At 41.9% G+C, this 14,147-nt stretch overlaps 1 protein-coding gene across 3 annotated transcripts in view; it reads right to left on the bottom strand.

Annotated features, from left to right (window-relative positions):
• SIK2 (salt inducible kinase 2) overlaps positions 1–14,147 on the bottom strand; it is a 113,409-nt gene that overhangs the window by 20,075 nt on the left and 79,187 nt on the right. For all 3 annotated transcript variants that reach the window (XM_047752111.1, XM_047752112.1, XM_047752113.1), the window contains exons 5-8: positions 6,332–6,456; positions 5,777–5,900; positions 4,210–4,430; positions 1,794–1,946 (exon numbers count right to left, since the gene is read on the bottom strand). In XM_047752111.1, coding sequence (XP_047608067.1) covers positions 1,794–1,946; positions 4,210–4,430; positions 5,777–5,900; positions 6,332–6,456 — 623 coding nt within the window. The remainder of the gene's footprint in view (positions 1–1,793; positions 1,947–4,209; positions 4,431–5,776; positions 5,901–6,331; positions 6,457–14,147) is intronic.

Here is a 14,147-nt window from a genome sequence, read left to right as displayed (position 1 = left end):
TTAACAAGTTCAATACTAAACATCAGAATGTGAAATCTCATAGGGAAGGGAGATCTTCAACCCCAGTGCCTATTGCTTAGCATCCAGACAGGCTCGAGATAAGTCTGGGAACGAACACTGAAAATTTCTACTTGAATTAGATACATTTTAAGTCCCAGTAAGTAGCTTTTTACAGAGACTTGGGTCAATGTATAAAAGGAAAAGAACTCATAGGGTGCTTGGTAATAAAAAAACGATCAAACATAAGGAGCTATGCTATGCACCTGAACCTCAAGCCAAATGAAACACAACTTGAGATCTCCTGAGGAATTTGCTTCAAGAGTAGGTGTGAAAGGAAATCACGTACAATAACCTACGCGCGTGCTCAGGAGCAGTCATTTATGTAACCTCTCTTGTGTAATGTTTCAGGGGAACAGAGAGGAGAGCTGCTCCGCCTGGGGCTTTCCTGTCCCAGTCCCTCTCCTGGCAGCGTTTCCAAGAGGGAGGGGCAGGCGCCACCTCCCTACTGCTAGCCCGGCTTTGGATTTCTCCTGCTATGCCTCCTCTCTATCCTGAGGGCAATACCAGTCCACTGTGAAGGATTCCAAGTGTTCAGATACTGCAACCCAAATATCTGGAACTTTATCTTATTAATACGTTATTTTACTCACATTAGTATCAATATTCTCATTATTTTAAAGTATGTGTAACAAGATGTACCACTGCCTATTAAAATGAAGATTAATTTCCTTGGGTTTCTTTTCCACATACCCTGGAGAAGCCAATGCAAAATTCTATTATAATCCTGTAAATTTTGTAAAAGTGCCAAACAAGAGATACAAAGTGAAAACTCTTTGGCTCTTACTTGCACTTTAAATAAGGTAAGCACTCCTGGAAATAGACAGAAATCCTAATGGAGCATATGAATGAACCACTCCTCTTCTTCTTCTTCTTCTTTTTTTTGACCACACCCTCGGCATGTGGAGGTTCCTGGGCCCGGAGACTGAACCCATGGTACAGCAGCAACTCAAGCTGTTGCAGTGACAACGTCAGATCCTTAACCCATGGCACCACAGGAGAGCTTCTGCCCTTTTTAAATTTAATTTTTTTCTTTTCTTTTCTTTTCTTTTTGGTCTTTTTAGGGCTGAATCCGTGGCACCTGGAGGTTCCCAGGCTAGGGGTCGAATCGGAGCTACAGCTGCTGGCCTACACCACAGCCACAGCGACGCTGGATCCTTAACCCACTGAGCGAGGCCAGGGATTAAACCCGAATCCTCATGGGCATTATGTTGGGTTCTTAACCCACTGAGCCCCAACAGGAACTCTCCCTTTTTTTAAACTAAGGTTTTCTTTTTCATATATTTAAGTTCAAAATGATATTCATTTTGCCCTCTATCTTGAATGATGATTATTTATGATGCTGTCTTATTTTGCTTCTATAATGTAATGACCCTGAGGGCAAGAACTGTGTTTTATATATCCTCTCCCCTATAGTGCCTCATAAGAGAAGCATAGTAAATCTGCAATAAAAATCTATTAAATGATATTGAATGTACAGGCTAGTTACATTAATTCCTAACATCAGTGAATGATTTTAAAAAATGAGAAATCTCAAAGAAAAAACCTGAAATAAAGTTAATCCTTAAAAACAGGAAGAAGATAAAACATTTGAGAATCTAGTAGATGACAGAAACTTTACAGAGAAACAGGGGTAGAGGATGAAATCCTAGCCTTTTGTACTACATGATGAAAAATGTGTCAAACATGTGATCAGGCACATGCACAGGTAAGACTACTGGTTAATGGGGTGTTACCTTGGCAACTGTTTGTTCAGCAATGGTGCTGGGCCGCCGCTGGCGGGCATCAAGTCTCTGCTCCACAGGAAAACTGCTCCTATGTGATTTCAGGCGCTCCACCAACAAGTAATAAATGGCAGCAAAGTGGTTATAGCTCTTGTTCTGCAAGGCCTGGAAGAGAAAACAAGTGCCAAAGGCAGAGAACCATAAAAACTAACTCAATGATTTAAATCTTTCTAAAAATGAAGGAAGATATCATTTTTTTTTTTTTTTGGCCTTGCCCGTGGTGTACAGAAGTTCCTGGGCCAGGGATCAAACTCGAACTGCAGCAGCAACCTAGGTCACAGCAGTTACAACTCTAGATCCTGAACCTGCTGAGCCACCAAAGAACTCCTTGGGTATTCTTAAAAACAGAGTAACAAGCAAAATACGCCTCAAAATGAAAGCTGTTCCAGAACTTAGAATGGAAGCCAGATAACGTCAATAATTATATAAAGGGTGATACTGCTAAATGACTTGACTGACCCTTTTATATTAATAGGATCCATTTATTTTTCTGCATTCAGAGAAAATGCCATCATCGTCTCATGTGGACATTCCCCAATGCTGTGATATGGTCCCATCGCATAGCAGTAACTTTGCTCTAAGGTTGGTTAGCAACCTGAGTCCAGAGGCTTTAATCCCACTGCCTCAACACAAGTCCAAACCATTGAAAACTCTGAAGTGAATGATTAAAGTCTTTGGGGAAATTTCTGGTGATTATTTTGGGCTGGAGAATGATATTTGGACGCCAGGTTGAGAGACGCTGTGTCTCCATCCTTAGGTAATTTTTTCCTCTTGTTTTTGCAGTCCCACCCTTTGCAGTCTCAGAAACCTTGCAAATAAAGTTGCTTCCCAATTTCTCACATTCCCGCCTGGCCAGCTCTCCCAGGATACTAACGGAACAGAAAAACAACGGCTCCTTTGGCTTCTACTTCCATATGACAGGCTGCATGGGTGCTGCGCAGTGTAGCTAAGTGCATGGGGAGCACTGGCAGCAAATGCTGCAGGCTCCAGAACTGCGCTCAGGCCGCAGAACTGCTGCTGTTGTAGATCTACTTCCTGGGCAAGTACAAAAAAACCTCACAGCAAGTGACGAGCAGAGCAGGGCAGCAGTCTGGTTTCACTCATGGCTACAATGGAGGGAAAGGCAGCACAGTTTGGAACACTTCATCCTCACAGGGGGGGAGTTTATAGTCTTCCTTTCTATGCTTCATCTTTATTTTTTAATTTTTTAATTTTTGCTTTTTAGGGCCACACCTTTGGCATACGGAGGTTCCCAGGCTAGGGGTCCAATCGGAGCTACGGCTGCCGGCCAACACCACAGCCACAGCAACACCAGATCTGAGCTGCATCTGCGACCTACACCACAGCTCACGGCAACGCCGGATCCTTAACCCACTGAGCAAGGCCAGGGATCGAACCCGCAACCTCATGGTTCCTAGTCGGATTCGTTTCTGCTGTGCCACAAAGGGAACTCCTATGCTTCATCTTTAAAAGCACTGTTTATTTTTTGCCTCTTGTGGAAGTATTAAAAATATGCACATCCTATGAATATGCTAACTGTTAAAGGACAGATATAAAGTTGACGAATTTTCCAGGTTCATACTGTCTCAGCTCTATGACCCATGATACTTCCAAATCAGGAATCCACCTGTTTTGCCTTCTTGGTTTCTTCAATTCACATCCTAAATCCTGCTGGTTTTCCTAAACCCGATCCCTACCCTTCTTGTTTCCTGCTCAGTGTTCAGCCTTGTTTCTTATCTGCACATTTATGTTCCATACAAACTAGTTCATAACCTGTATAAAACTTTATGCTTCAACTTAGAAGACACTTTCTTTTTTTTTTTTGTCTTTTTGCTATTTCTTGGGCCGCTCCCGCAGCATATGGAGATTCCCAGGCTAGGGGTCGAATCAGAGCTGTAGCCACAGGCCTATGCCAGAGCCACAGCAACGCGGGATCCGAGCCGCGTCTGCAACCTACACCACAGCTCACGGCAACGCCGGATCGTTAACCCACTGAGCAAGGGCAGGGACCGAACCCGAAACCTCATGGTTCCTAGTCGGATTCGTTAACCGCTGCGCCACGACGGGAACTCCAGAAGACACTTTCTACTACGTATTTGTTAAGCTCCATCTTTGTCTTTTCTTAACCCTTTATAAACCTTTCCTTTTGAATTTTTGGCAGATGCAGCAGAAGGAAGAATTTAGATGTTGATTAAAAGCAAATGCAGAGTGTGATGTAACTAACCTTCAGGAGCACTGAGCGGGATGCCTAGGTGCTGGGAAAGCCCATGCTGAAAGACCAGGATGACAGGTGTGAGTGTGAAATGTCAATGTACAAAGTACTACAAGAGTCCTAAAAGATCTTTAGTCAAACCTCTGACCACTTTACCTCAACGGTCTTCTGTTGATCTATTCCAAGGCCATGCATGAGTCGCAGAACCTGTTCATTAAACTCCCCAATGGACGGCTCATTTTCTTGCCCTTGCGGATAGAGAACAGGTCTCTGCACAGGAACTTCTACAAGCATCCACTTATGCTCCTTGATTTGAGCGATGGTTAGCCGTTTGGACGGGTCTAGGACCAACATCCTTCGAATAAGGTGCTCGCAATCTATGGAAAATACAGTGTTACAAAGGTCACATAAATCACCTTCACTGCGGGGTGTTTGACTCCTGTGACTCTGTACAGGGGTGTTGGTTGCTGTATCCTCCGTAGTGCCCGCTGGAAACTGGAAGGGCAAACGAATAAATGGATACCTGAAGGCTACTTGTATTTGTCAAGTTCACATAAGGAATGCTGACACATAAAATTAACCATCACTGTGAATGAAAACTGCAAAACAGGAGGTGCAGGTTCTTCCAATTCTGTGCTAAATGAATCTTTCTATTGAATTCCTCAACTGATAAGATCTAGACACAGACTTAGAATTCCACAAAATGGAAACAAAAACAAAAAACAAGCCTTCTCCACAGAACAGGCAAATAATCAACAGGTCCTTACAGTCGCTTCTGAGGCCGCGGTGCTAAGGCGATTCGAGGCCAGGGCTCTCCAAGGAACTGCTGCTCGTCTCCCTTCAGTGCCACTGAGAACATGTGCCTGAAACACTAGTTACTTCTGATGACATAAGTAAAAGCAGCACTGCAGCAGCTCCGGGCACTGGCTTGTTCTCTGAGCTTGACGTCACGCTCCGTACTCCCCCCACATCACTTGTTAGGTAGGTGCCAGGCACATGCTAAGAGCTTTACACATTCAATTAATCTGCACGACACCCCTATTGGAAAACTACTGATATTTCCATTTATAGATTGAGTAAACTGAGGCCCAGAGAGGAGCTATAACTTGCCAAGGCCAGATGCCGGTAGGTGGTGGGTTTAGGATTAAAAGCAGGTGGTCTGGCTCCAAAATCTTTCCTCTTAACTACTAGACAGTACTTCTGTTACTACGAACAACTAAGTTAAGGATGATAACCAAAATGTAAACTGAGTAAACCTAACTGCTGCCTATGCAACAACGCAGTACAAGACTGGTAAGGATTATGGCATTTCTTCTTAATTCAATAGTTTTGCTAGTTGGTTTTAAATTTAATTAAACAAAACTTTTATAACTTCCACGCAAAAGACATGTGAAAATCCATTTCATATTTAGAGTAAAATGGTTGGGAATCTGAATCTACAAAGTGCTTCTCTTCGTCTAAAATAAACCTGGGACATTTATAGTCAAGAGTAAATGGGAAGACTTGCTGTTAATCTGGGAAACTTTCTGTTTCCAGTTATAAGCAGGAAGGCTGGAATTTCTCTCACCTACATGGAGGGGGTTGCTTATTTCTATGGCTTGTTAAGTGACTCAGTCACTTTACTTGGCACCCAAACTCTTAGAAAAAGGGAAGCCTTTGTCTAGGTGCTCGCTTGGGAGAACAGCCTCTGCAAAGCGCAATTTTAAGATAAACAGGTCATTACCTTCTGACATGAAATATGGAATCCGGAATCTTCCTTCTAAAACTCTCTGCCTCAAAATTGGAAGCGTCGGTCCATCAAAAGGAAGAGCTCCACAGACAAGGACATAAAGAACGACTCCCATGCTCTAGGGGAGAAAACAGTGCAGTCACTTTTCCACTGAGAACTTCAAACACTCTTTGTTTTCCTAAATATCCCCGGGGCTCTTAAAACAGATGGACTGAAAAATCCCTTTGTTTGAATTTACTTTTCTTTATAATTAAAAAAAATCTGAAACATCGACTACTGCAATAAAGCATCCTATAATAAATACCAAAAGAATTAGATTTAATCATTTTGTTTACTACTTAATTCCAAATTACTGCTGATAGTAGGATGATAACATCTGTCCCTAAAAATTCTTTCCTAGAATCTAATTCAAGATGCTCTAATTACGGTCCAGTGCAGGGGAAGTATGACCTTCTGCCTATGTGTTAGGTAGCAAGAGCTTCAAAGATGGGCCAGAGTATCAAATATTATCATTACAGATGCATTTAACACAGCAAAGCAAAGAAATACCCAAATATCCAGCTGTGGTCCTTCATACTGCTGCCCTTCAAAGACTTCTGGGGCTGCATAAGGGGGGCTGCCACACCATGTTGCCAGCAGTTCACCACTTTTAAAGAAATTTCCAAAACCGAAATCTATTGGGATGGAAATAAATGTTACTTTCATCTGTGCTCTCAAACTATACTGAATTTCTTATGATAATGCTATATTAACAGTATCACTACTATTCACTCTGTGAGGATGGGATGACATGTATCTTGTGATGCTTCCTTAACACTTAGCACCATGAATAGCAAATAGTAAGTATTCAATAAATATTTGTTGAGTGAACGTGTTAATGAATTATGTTTTCTTCTCAAAGAGAATGAGTGAGAGGCTGGAAAAAGACTACGTATTTTTTTTTTCCTTTCTTTTTTTCTTTTTAGGGCCACAGGTGCAGCATATGAAAGTTCTCAGGCTCAGGTCAAACTGGAGTCACAGCTGCTGGCCTTCGCCACAAGCCACAGCAATGCCAGATTCTTAAGCCACTGAGCAGGGCCAGGGATCAAACCTACGTCCTCATGGATTCTAGTCAAGTTCGTTTCCACTGAACCACAACCTGAACTCCAGACTTTATGTATTTTTTAAGGCTAAAAGAAAATCCATTGGTAGGGACAACGAACTTGAATTTGATAATCTTAGAATTTCAACTATTCCATGATCAAGAGCTCATTAGCTTATACGGTCAATAAGGAAAGAAACAAAGGAACAAAACTCTAAGATATTTACCTAAACACAAACATGGGACTGGCTGCTCTTAGAGCCATCACCCCAGAGTAGCAAGATGAATAACCTTTTAAGGCAACTGAGTACAGTGTTTCCTAAGTAACAGCTCTCTCAGCGTTGGCCTGCACATCCTGAGTCAGGCAGATACCCATCTGAATAGCTCGTTAACAAGCGATGGTGAGGTGGCCCAGCCACAGGCCACCTATTACCAGGATCATTTATGTACTCATTTATGGAATGCAGTGGCATTACACTTCAAGACAGGTAATGGTCTTCCCCTTGTGATATTAGTCATAGTGAATCTACAGCTTTGATTAAACAGCAAGCACTTTGGAAACACTGTCCTCAGACGCCTTCCACGAGCATGAAAGTTACAGCAGAAGATAAATGCAGTGAGAGTGTAAATGCAAGCTCGTGCCCTTTTGCTAAGCCTTCACATAGTCTCATGTTCTTAGTGAAGGAGCAAACTCCTGGTATTTTGTCAGTTAGAGCCACACTGTCTTAGGTTGCAGCAGACTCCTGACTGAAGAACACGCCTTAGTGATAGGAACTGGCTCTGCTCTGGCTAGTGTTGGCACTACATGGATAGGGAGCTTACAGAAGTGCCCCAAGGGGACTGGAGCGAGTCTCCAGCAACAGAATGACGGACTCTGTGACTTGGGTTCAGTCTCTGTGAGCCTCCCCAGCTGTAACTCTGAAACATCCACAGTCAGCAGGCTGTTGTGAGGATCCAACGAGTTAACAGAAACTCACACTCTGCTCACTCCTTGAGACCACAGCCTACTTCTGAACCTTAGGAGAGGCACTCTCTAAGCTCACTGACACACAAACTGGTGGCAAGCAGTGGTAACAGTGACAGTCATGATCCCCAACACCACAGCCGCGTGGCAGGGGCCGATCTATGAAGTTAGGGAGACCTAGAGCTGACCTCCGGTTTTGCCACCTTCTAGCAGCAAGGTCCCTATGTAAATTCTTTTTTTTTTGTCTTTTTTTTTTTGCTATTTCTTTGGGCCGCTCCCGCGGCATATGGAGGTTCCCAGGCTAGGGGTCGAATCAGAGCTGTAGCCACCGGCCTACGCCAGAGCCACAGCAACGCAGGATCCGAGCCGCGTCTGCGACCTACACCACAGCTCACGGCAATGCCAGATCGTTAACCCACTGAGCAAGGGCAGGGACCGAACCGGCAACCTCATGGTTCCTAGTCGGATTTGTTAACCACTGCGCCACGACGGGAACTCCACCTATGTAAATTCTTTAACTCTCCTGAACTTTACTTTCTGTACCTATAACGTGGGGATAATGCTGTGAGGATTAAAGGAGATAAAGAATGTAAAATGCCTGGAGCACAGCAGACGGGAAATGTCAGCTCCCTTCTCCTTTTGTGCAGCCATCATTCCCAGCTACTGCCTTTCAGAGAAAAGACTCCTGAGAAAACACACAGGAAGGGTAAAGAAAGTGTGGAGAAGCTTCAGGGTTCAGCAGAGGAGAGAAAATGGTGCATGAGGAGGAGACGGTGTGCCTAAATCTAGGGGAACGACACTGTGGTCTGTCCTTGGCATCCGGGAACACGAGCCAAGCTCAGTCCTACACTCTGCTGTTCAAAACCACGGTCAGAGACGGCTTATCTTCTCCAGTCCACCTCCATGACTAACTACTCATATCCCATCGCATCCTATGCATCCATTATTGATAGGTATTTCTAATTTTCTAGAAAAAGTATACTCTCAAATGCGCCAAGGACGAGATGTTCATGTAACATTTAAAGAGGAAAATGTTAATTTCACTCACACAGAAAAGCACAAGAAGCCCTGGGATGTGTGTTTGGAGATCCTGAAATAGGTCCAATAATTGCTGTACTTTAAACCATAATCATAGGATGAGTTTTTAGCACATGTAAGTTGAGGATACTCTCCAACAGCACTGTAACGTTTTAACGTCTCAAAGGGCCATTACAGAACTTCTGTCACTCTGAACCTCTGCTGACTCTGTGGCATGAACTCACAGGAGTGACAGGGACAGAGGCCTGTCAGGAAGGTGGCCTTGACCCTCGCTCTCCTAGGCTCTCTCACTGGACACTTCATAGGCGGGAAGGGGGCAAAAAAACTAGGAAAGCATCACAGTGCCTGTGGTAGCCTAGTCTTAACCTTGGCTGTACAGATCTGGGACAAAGATAGTGTCCTGCTAACTTATAAGGAGGCTGATACTTAACAGATGCTACTTCTACTTCCTGTAGGTAACTGAAGAAAATGGGAACTTGGGTCTGTAGGAACAGTAAAAGAAAGGCGCAGCAAAAGACAATCTGGTTCACCAAAAGGATCACAATAGCATGTACGAAGATGTCTTCTACAACCCCGTCAAAGCACTTCCACGTTGGGCTTGTAATCATCTGACGTATGGGTTAAGGAAGGCTTTGGGGTCAGGCAAATCTTGGGTTTTCCACTTTGTGTGATCTTGGCCAAATCAATTTCTCAGAACCTTTGTCTCCTCATTTGCAAAATGGGGAGAATTTCTACACTTCACAAAGTTATTGTACCATATATTCACAATAAGTGAGTATACATAGATAAATACACTTATAAGTAGATACATAATGCTTTAGTCATGCTCTTAGAACACAGCAGGTGCTCAATAACCAGTAGCCATTGAATAAGCTACTTTAATAGAAGAATAGCAATTCCTCTTCTTGTTTTACTTATCTGTCTTCCCCATCAGCTAAACTCCTTGAGAGTAGAGAAGGGGGAAATGATATGTCTGTACTCCTAGCACTTAGCACACTGTCAGCAGACAGAAGCTGATCAATAAAGGTTTGTTGAATGAATATGTTGTTAATGCCTCTTTTATAAGTGCAAGAAGCCGATCTAAGCGCTCCTAAGATGGTTCCTTCTTACTAACTCCACAAGGTATTCTTTAGGAGGAAGGGGGTGGGGGCAGAAAGTTAACCAGAAAGTTAAGTGTCTTACACTAAGTTGCAGACTTGGAAGAGAAACCAAGTCTGACTACAGAGCCCTTTATGTCCTTCTCTGGCACAGTGATATGTAGCTATTTTTGAGCAAGTTAATAATTGTCAGGTTTAAGAAGTGGCAATGGGAAGGTCCTTAAAAATAAAAGTCTTTTTATTTCTTCACAGGAATCTGGACAATTTGCTTCATTCACAGTTTGCAGCTTTCTGCCTAAAAGCATATAGTGAAATGAGGGGCAAGCAAGAAGAATGAAATACGAAAATGGCAGAGCTATGCAGGGTTTCTTTCTTATCGCTGCTTATTCACATGTAGTGGGTTAATGTTTCATCACACCAACCAATTCCTTCCTTCCTTCATTAAACATTTTAGTGATCCCATGTGTCAACCAACATGCAAACACAGAGGACAGGTCACAACAACAACGAATATTCAAAGACTCCATGCTATCACCTAACTTTTGTAAAGCATTATGAAAGCAATCATGTGGGCATTTCTGTCTATGCTAGACCCAGCCTGGTCTTGCTGGAATAGAAACATCCTCTAGTTTAATGTCTTTTCTAATGCTCTGATCTGCAAGTTAATACCTTAAATGATGGCTGCCATGTCTCTCAGACACTTGGCTTCCTCTTTCTGTCTCCAGAATGTAAACCATGTTATGCTGGGTTCACTGTGGTATTATTTAACTTCTAATTTTGAAATAACTTTAGATTTACAGAAGAGTTGCAATAATAAGGGAGAATTTCCTGTGCCCTTCATCTAACTTCCTCCCCACCGTCAACATGGTATCTAACTATATTAGTAAAATTAAGACTCAGAAAGTCACATTGATTCAATAGAATTGAACCCAAATGAAGGCTGAACCACAGACTTCATTAGGATTTCACCAATGTTTTCACTAATGTCCCTTTGTAGGGCAGGTTTCCACAATGCACTAGTCATTATGACTCCTCAGTCTTCCCTAATTCGTAACAGTTCCTCAGTCCTTCTTTGTCTTTCATAAAGTGAAGGTCAGGTATTTTGTAGACTGTCGCTCAGTCTGGGTTTGCAGGATGCTTCCTCCGGATTAGATTAGGGATGTCACACAGGTGAAATGCTCTTCTCAGTGCATATCAGGGGGTGCGTGTATTATGTCTAAATTACTGGCGGGAGTTAGCCCTGATTTCTTCAGATGGTGTCTGCTGGGTTGTGCCACTATAAAGTTACTAATTTTCCTCTTGTAATCAATAAATATCTTAGAGAAGATATATTGAGACTACAGATATCTTGTTTTTCCTTAAACTTTTACCCACTAATTTAGCATTTGTTGGCAGATCTCGACTGCAGCAATAATTTCTGTGCCGTTCTAATGGTGAGCTTTCATTTCTCTCACACCTTCTATTTTATTATAACTCTTCAAGAGTTTTCCGCTTTCCCCCTCTTATTTACTTCTTCATTAAACTGGTTATTATTTATAATATTGTCATAGTATATTTACCATAAGTATTTACTTTATTCTTTGGGTTATAATTCAATACTATTGTTATTTATTTAGATGCTGAAATTTTTCCAGCTTTGGCTACTAGGAGCTAATTCAGGTTGGCTCCTGTATCATTTCAACATGCTCCCATCTTTTAAAAATTTCATTTTATTTTTCCTTATCTTTTGGCACCAGAAGATGTTCCAGGCTCATCTTATACATTCCTGCCCCATTCCAGAAATTAATCACTTTTCTCAGGAGTCCTGATGCCTTTTCCAGAGGAATGGCATTTAGAAACCAAGACTACGGCCTAGATGTACTCACAGCAACTGCAATGTCACTGAATCTAGGCCCTGTCATCAGACTTAGGAAAAGTATGTAAGAATTCTAACCCATGTATGCACACACACTCCTGTGTTCATTTTGTGCCTATCTCTAAACGCCTATGTATAAAGGAAATGAAAAAACAAAAACCCATGAGTTCATACTGATACTTCTCACTGCACAAAGATCAGGCTAGCATTATTTTGATATTATTTTTATCATATGTGATTGACTAGACAACTCTGACAACATTTTGAAGGTATACAGAAGTTTTTTTCCTCTGCTGTAATTTGTTATTTCTGTGGGAATAATCGTTTTAACTCTCACTCATAACATACCTTGAATCTGTCAGACCGATCAAGATTTTCAACGTTTCTTAAACATAGTAAGGAAAAGACAAATCTTTCTCAAAGAATCCCTTAGCTTCACAATTTTCCGATATGAAATCATTAGATGTTTTTGAAACAAAATGACACTCGTCCTTTAACATGGTGTATGAGTTATAATCAAATCCAAAATCCATTTATGTCTTGCCTACTTTGGCAAGCATCCCACATTTGGTATTTTTGTATATATTAGCTCATTTAATCATGATGATGCCCTGCGAGATATGAATGTCTTCACAAATGGGGAAATTGAAGCTGAAAGAGGTAATTGACTTGTCCAAAGATCTACAGCTGCAAGTGGCTTAGCTACTATTCAAACAGGTCCTTGGAACTTCAAGCCAGGTGTTTTTTTGTTTGTTTCTATTTTTTGCTTTATCACAGATCACTACTAGTCAGAGAAATTTAATCCAACTTAAAATTGGAGGTAAGGCTGTTATAAACCCGGGAAAAATCCTTTACATTAAATAGAGATGAGAAATTTTCTTTTTTTTTTTGGTCATGCCTGCAGCATGTGGAAGTTCTTGGGGCACAGATTGAACCTGGGCCACAGCAGTGACCCGAGTTGCTGCGGTGACAATGCTGGATCCCTAACCCACTGCACCACAGGAGAACTCTAAGGGATTTTCTGATTTATCCTTCTGCTAGGAGAACCTCACAAGTGAGGACTCTCTCCTCTCTACAATACCAGATGCTAGGTTAAAAGCATCTTTAACAAGTGAATGGGAATAATTAAGATGTTTATAAAATACATGTCAGAAATATATACCACCGTTCATTGTAGAAATCTATATTTTAAGAATGCACGATGTGTTAAAATAGACACAGGTTGTCCTTCTCACATGAAGACGACACGTGCTCCCATCCCTACCATGCTAAGGCATGCAACTCTGACGTTTCACTCCAACACCAGTTTTGCGATTTCCTGATACATCCATATTTCTCACTTGGTTTCTGTGTGGCCTAAAATGTCCACAGAAGAGAGGGTTTGGGGTAGAGTCTTTAACTACAGAACAGATTAATTACTGCTGACTGACTCTCATGGAAATCAACTTGGCTTCAAAGCTGAGCCCTCTAATTACCTTTTATCTAACTAACCAGGAAGGCGCATGAATGTATTTGAACACAGTATTAGAACTGATATTATTGTTTTCTGCTTTATATTCTGAAAGTGACTGATTGACCTGAATCTTCCTGATAACAAAAACCAATTACTATTACTGTCATCACTAAATTGCATAAATTATCAGTGCCCAAACATCATTAACAAAAGGCTAATGTTTTGGGAATAACAGGGCCTTGCACAGAGTAAATAAGCTGATCCTGATGATTACTGTCTGATGGGAACAAAACACATCATCGAATACTGTTGTGTTTGTCAGAGTGGAGTAGATCAAACATTAGCATGCATACAAACCACCGGGGGCACCTGCTAAAATGCAGATTCTGATTCAGGAGGCCTAGGGGTGGGCTTGACAGTCTGCATTTCTAACAAGCTCTAAAGTGATGCTCATTTTGGTCCCCAGAGTACTCTTGCCGCAGCCAGAAAACAGAGAATAAAACAGGGGTTGTGAAAAAGATGCAGAAGATGTTAAACAGACTGTCACTGTTTGTTGCTGCAAAATAATTATAATTACCAAATAATTTCAGGATTTATTTTTTAAATTTTTATTTATTTTTATTATTATTTTTGCCTTTTTGCCTTTTCTAGAGCTGCTCCCACGGCATATGGAGGTTCCCAGGCTAGGGAATCAGAGCTGCAGCTGCCGGCTTACGCCACAGCCACAGCAACGTGGGATCCTTAACCCACTGAGCAAGGCCAGGGACCGAACCCGCAACCTCATGGCTTCTAGTTGGATTCGTTAACACTGTGCCACGATGGGAACGCCAGGACTTAATATTTAAATGACAAACACTAAATAGAAGAAGTCATTAGC

Source organism: Phacochoerus africanus, chromosome 11 (genome assembly GCF_016906955.1).
Source record: "Phacochoerus africanus isolate WHEZ1 chromosome 11, ROS_Pafr_v1, whole genome shotgun sequence".
In the NCBI taxonomy this organism is placed as follows: domain Eukaryota; kingdom Metazoa; phylum Chordata; class Mammalia; order Artiodactyla; family Suidae; genus Phacochoerus; species Phacochoerus africanus.
This window is presented reverse-complemented; position numbering and strand designations above follow the sequence as displayed.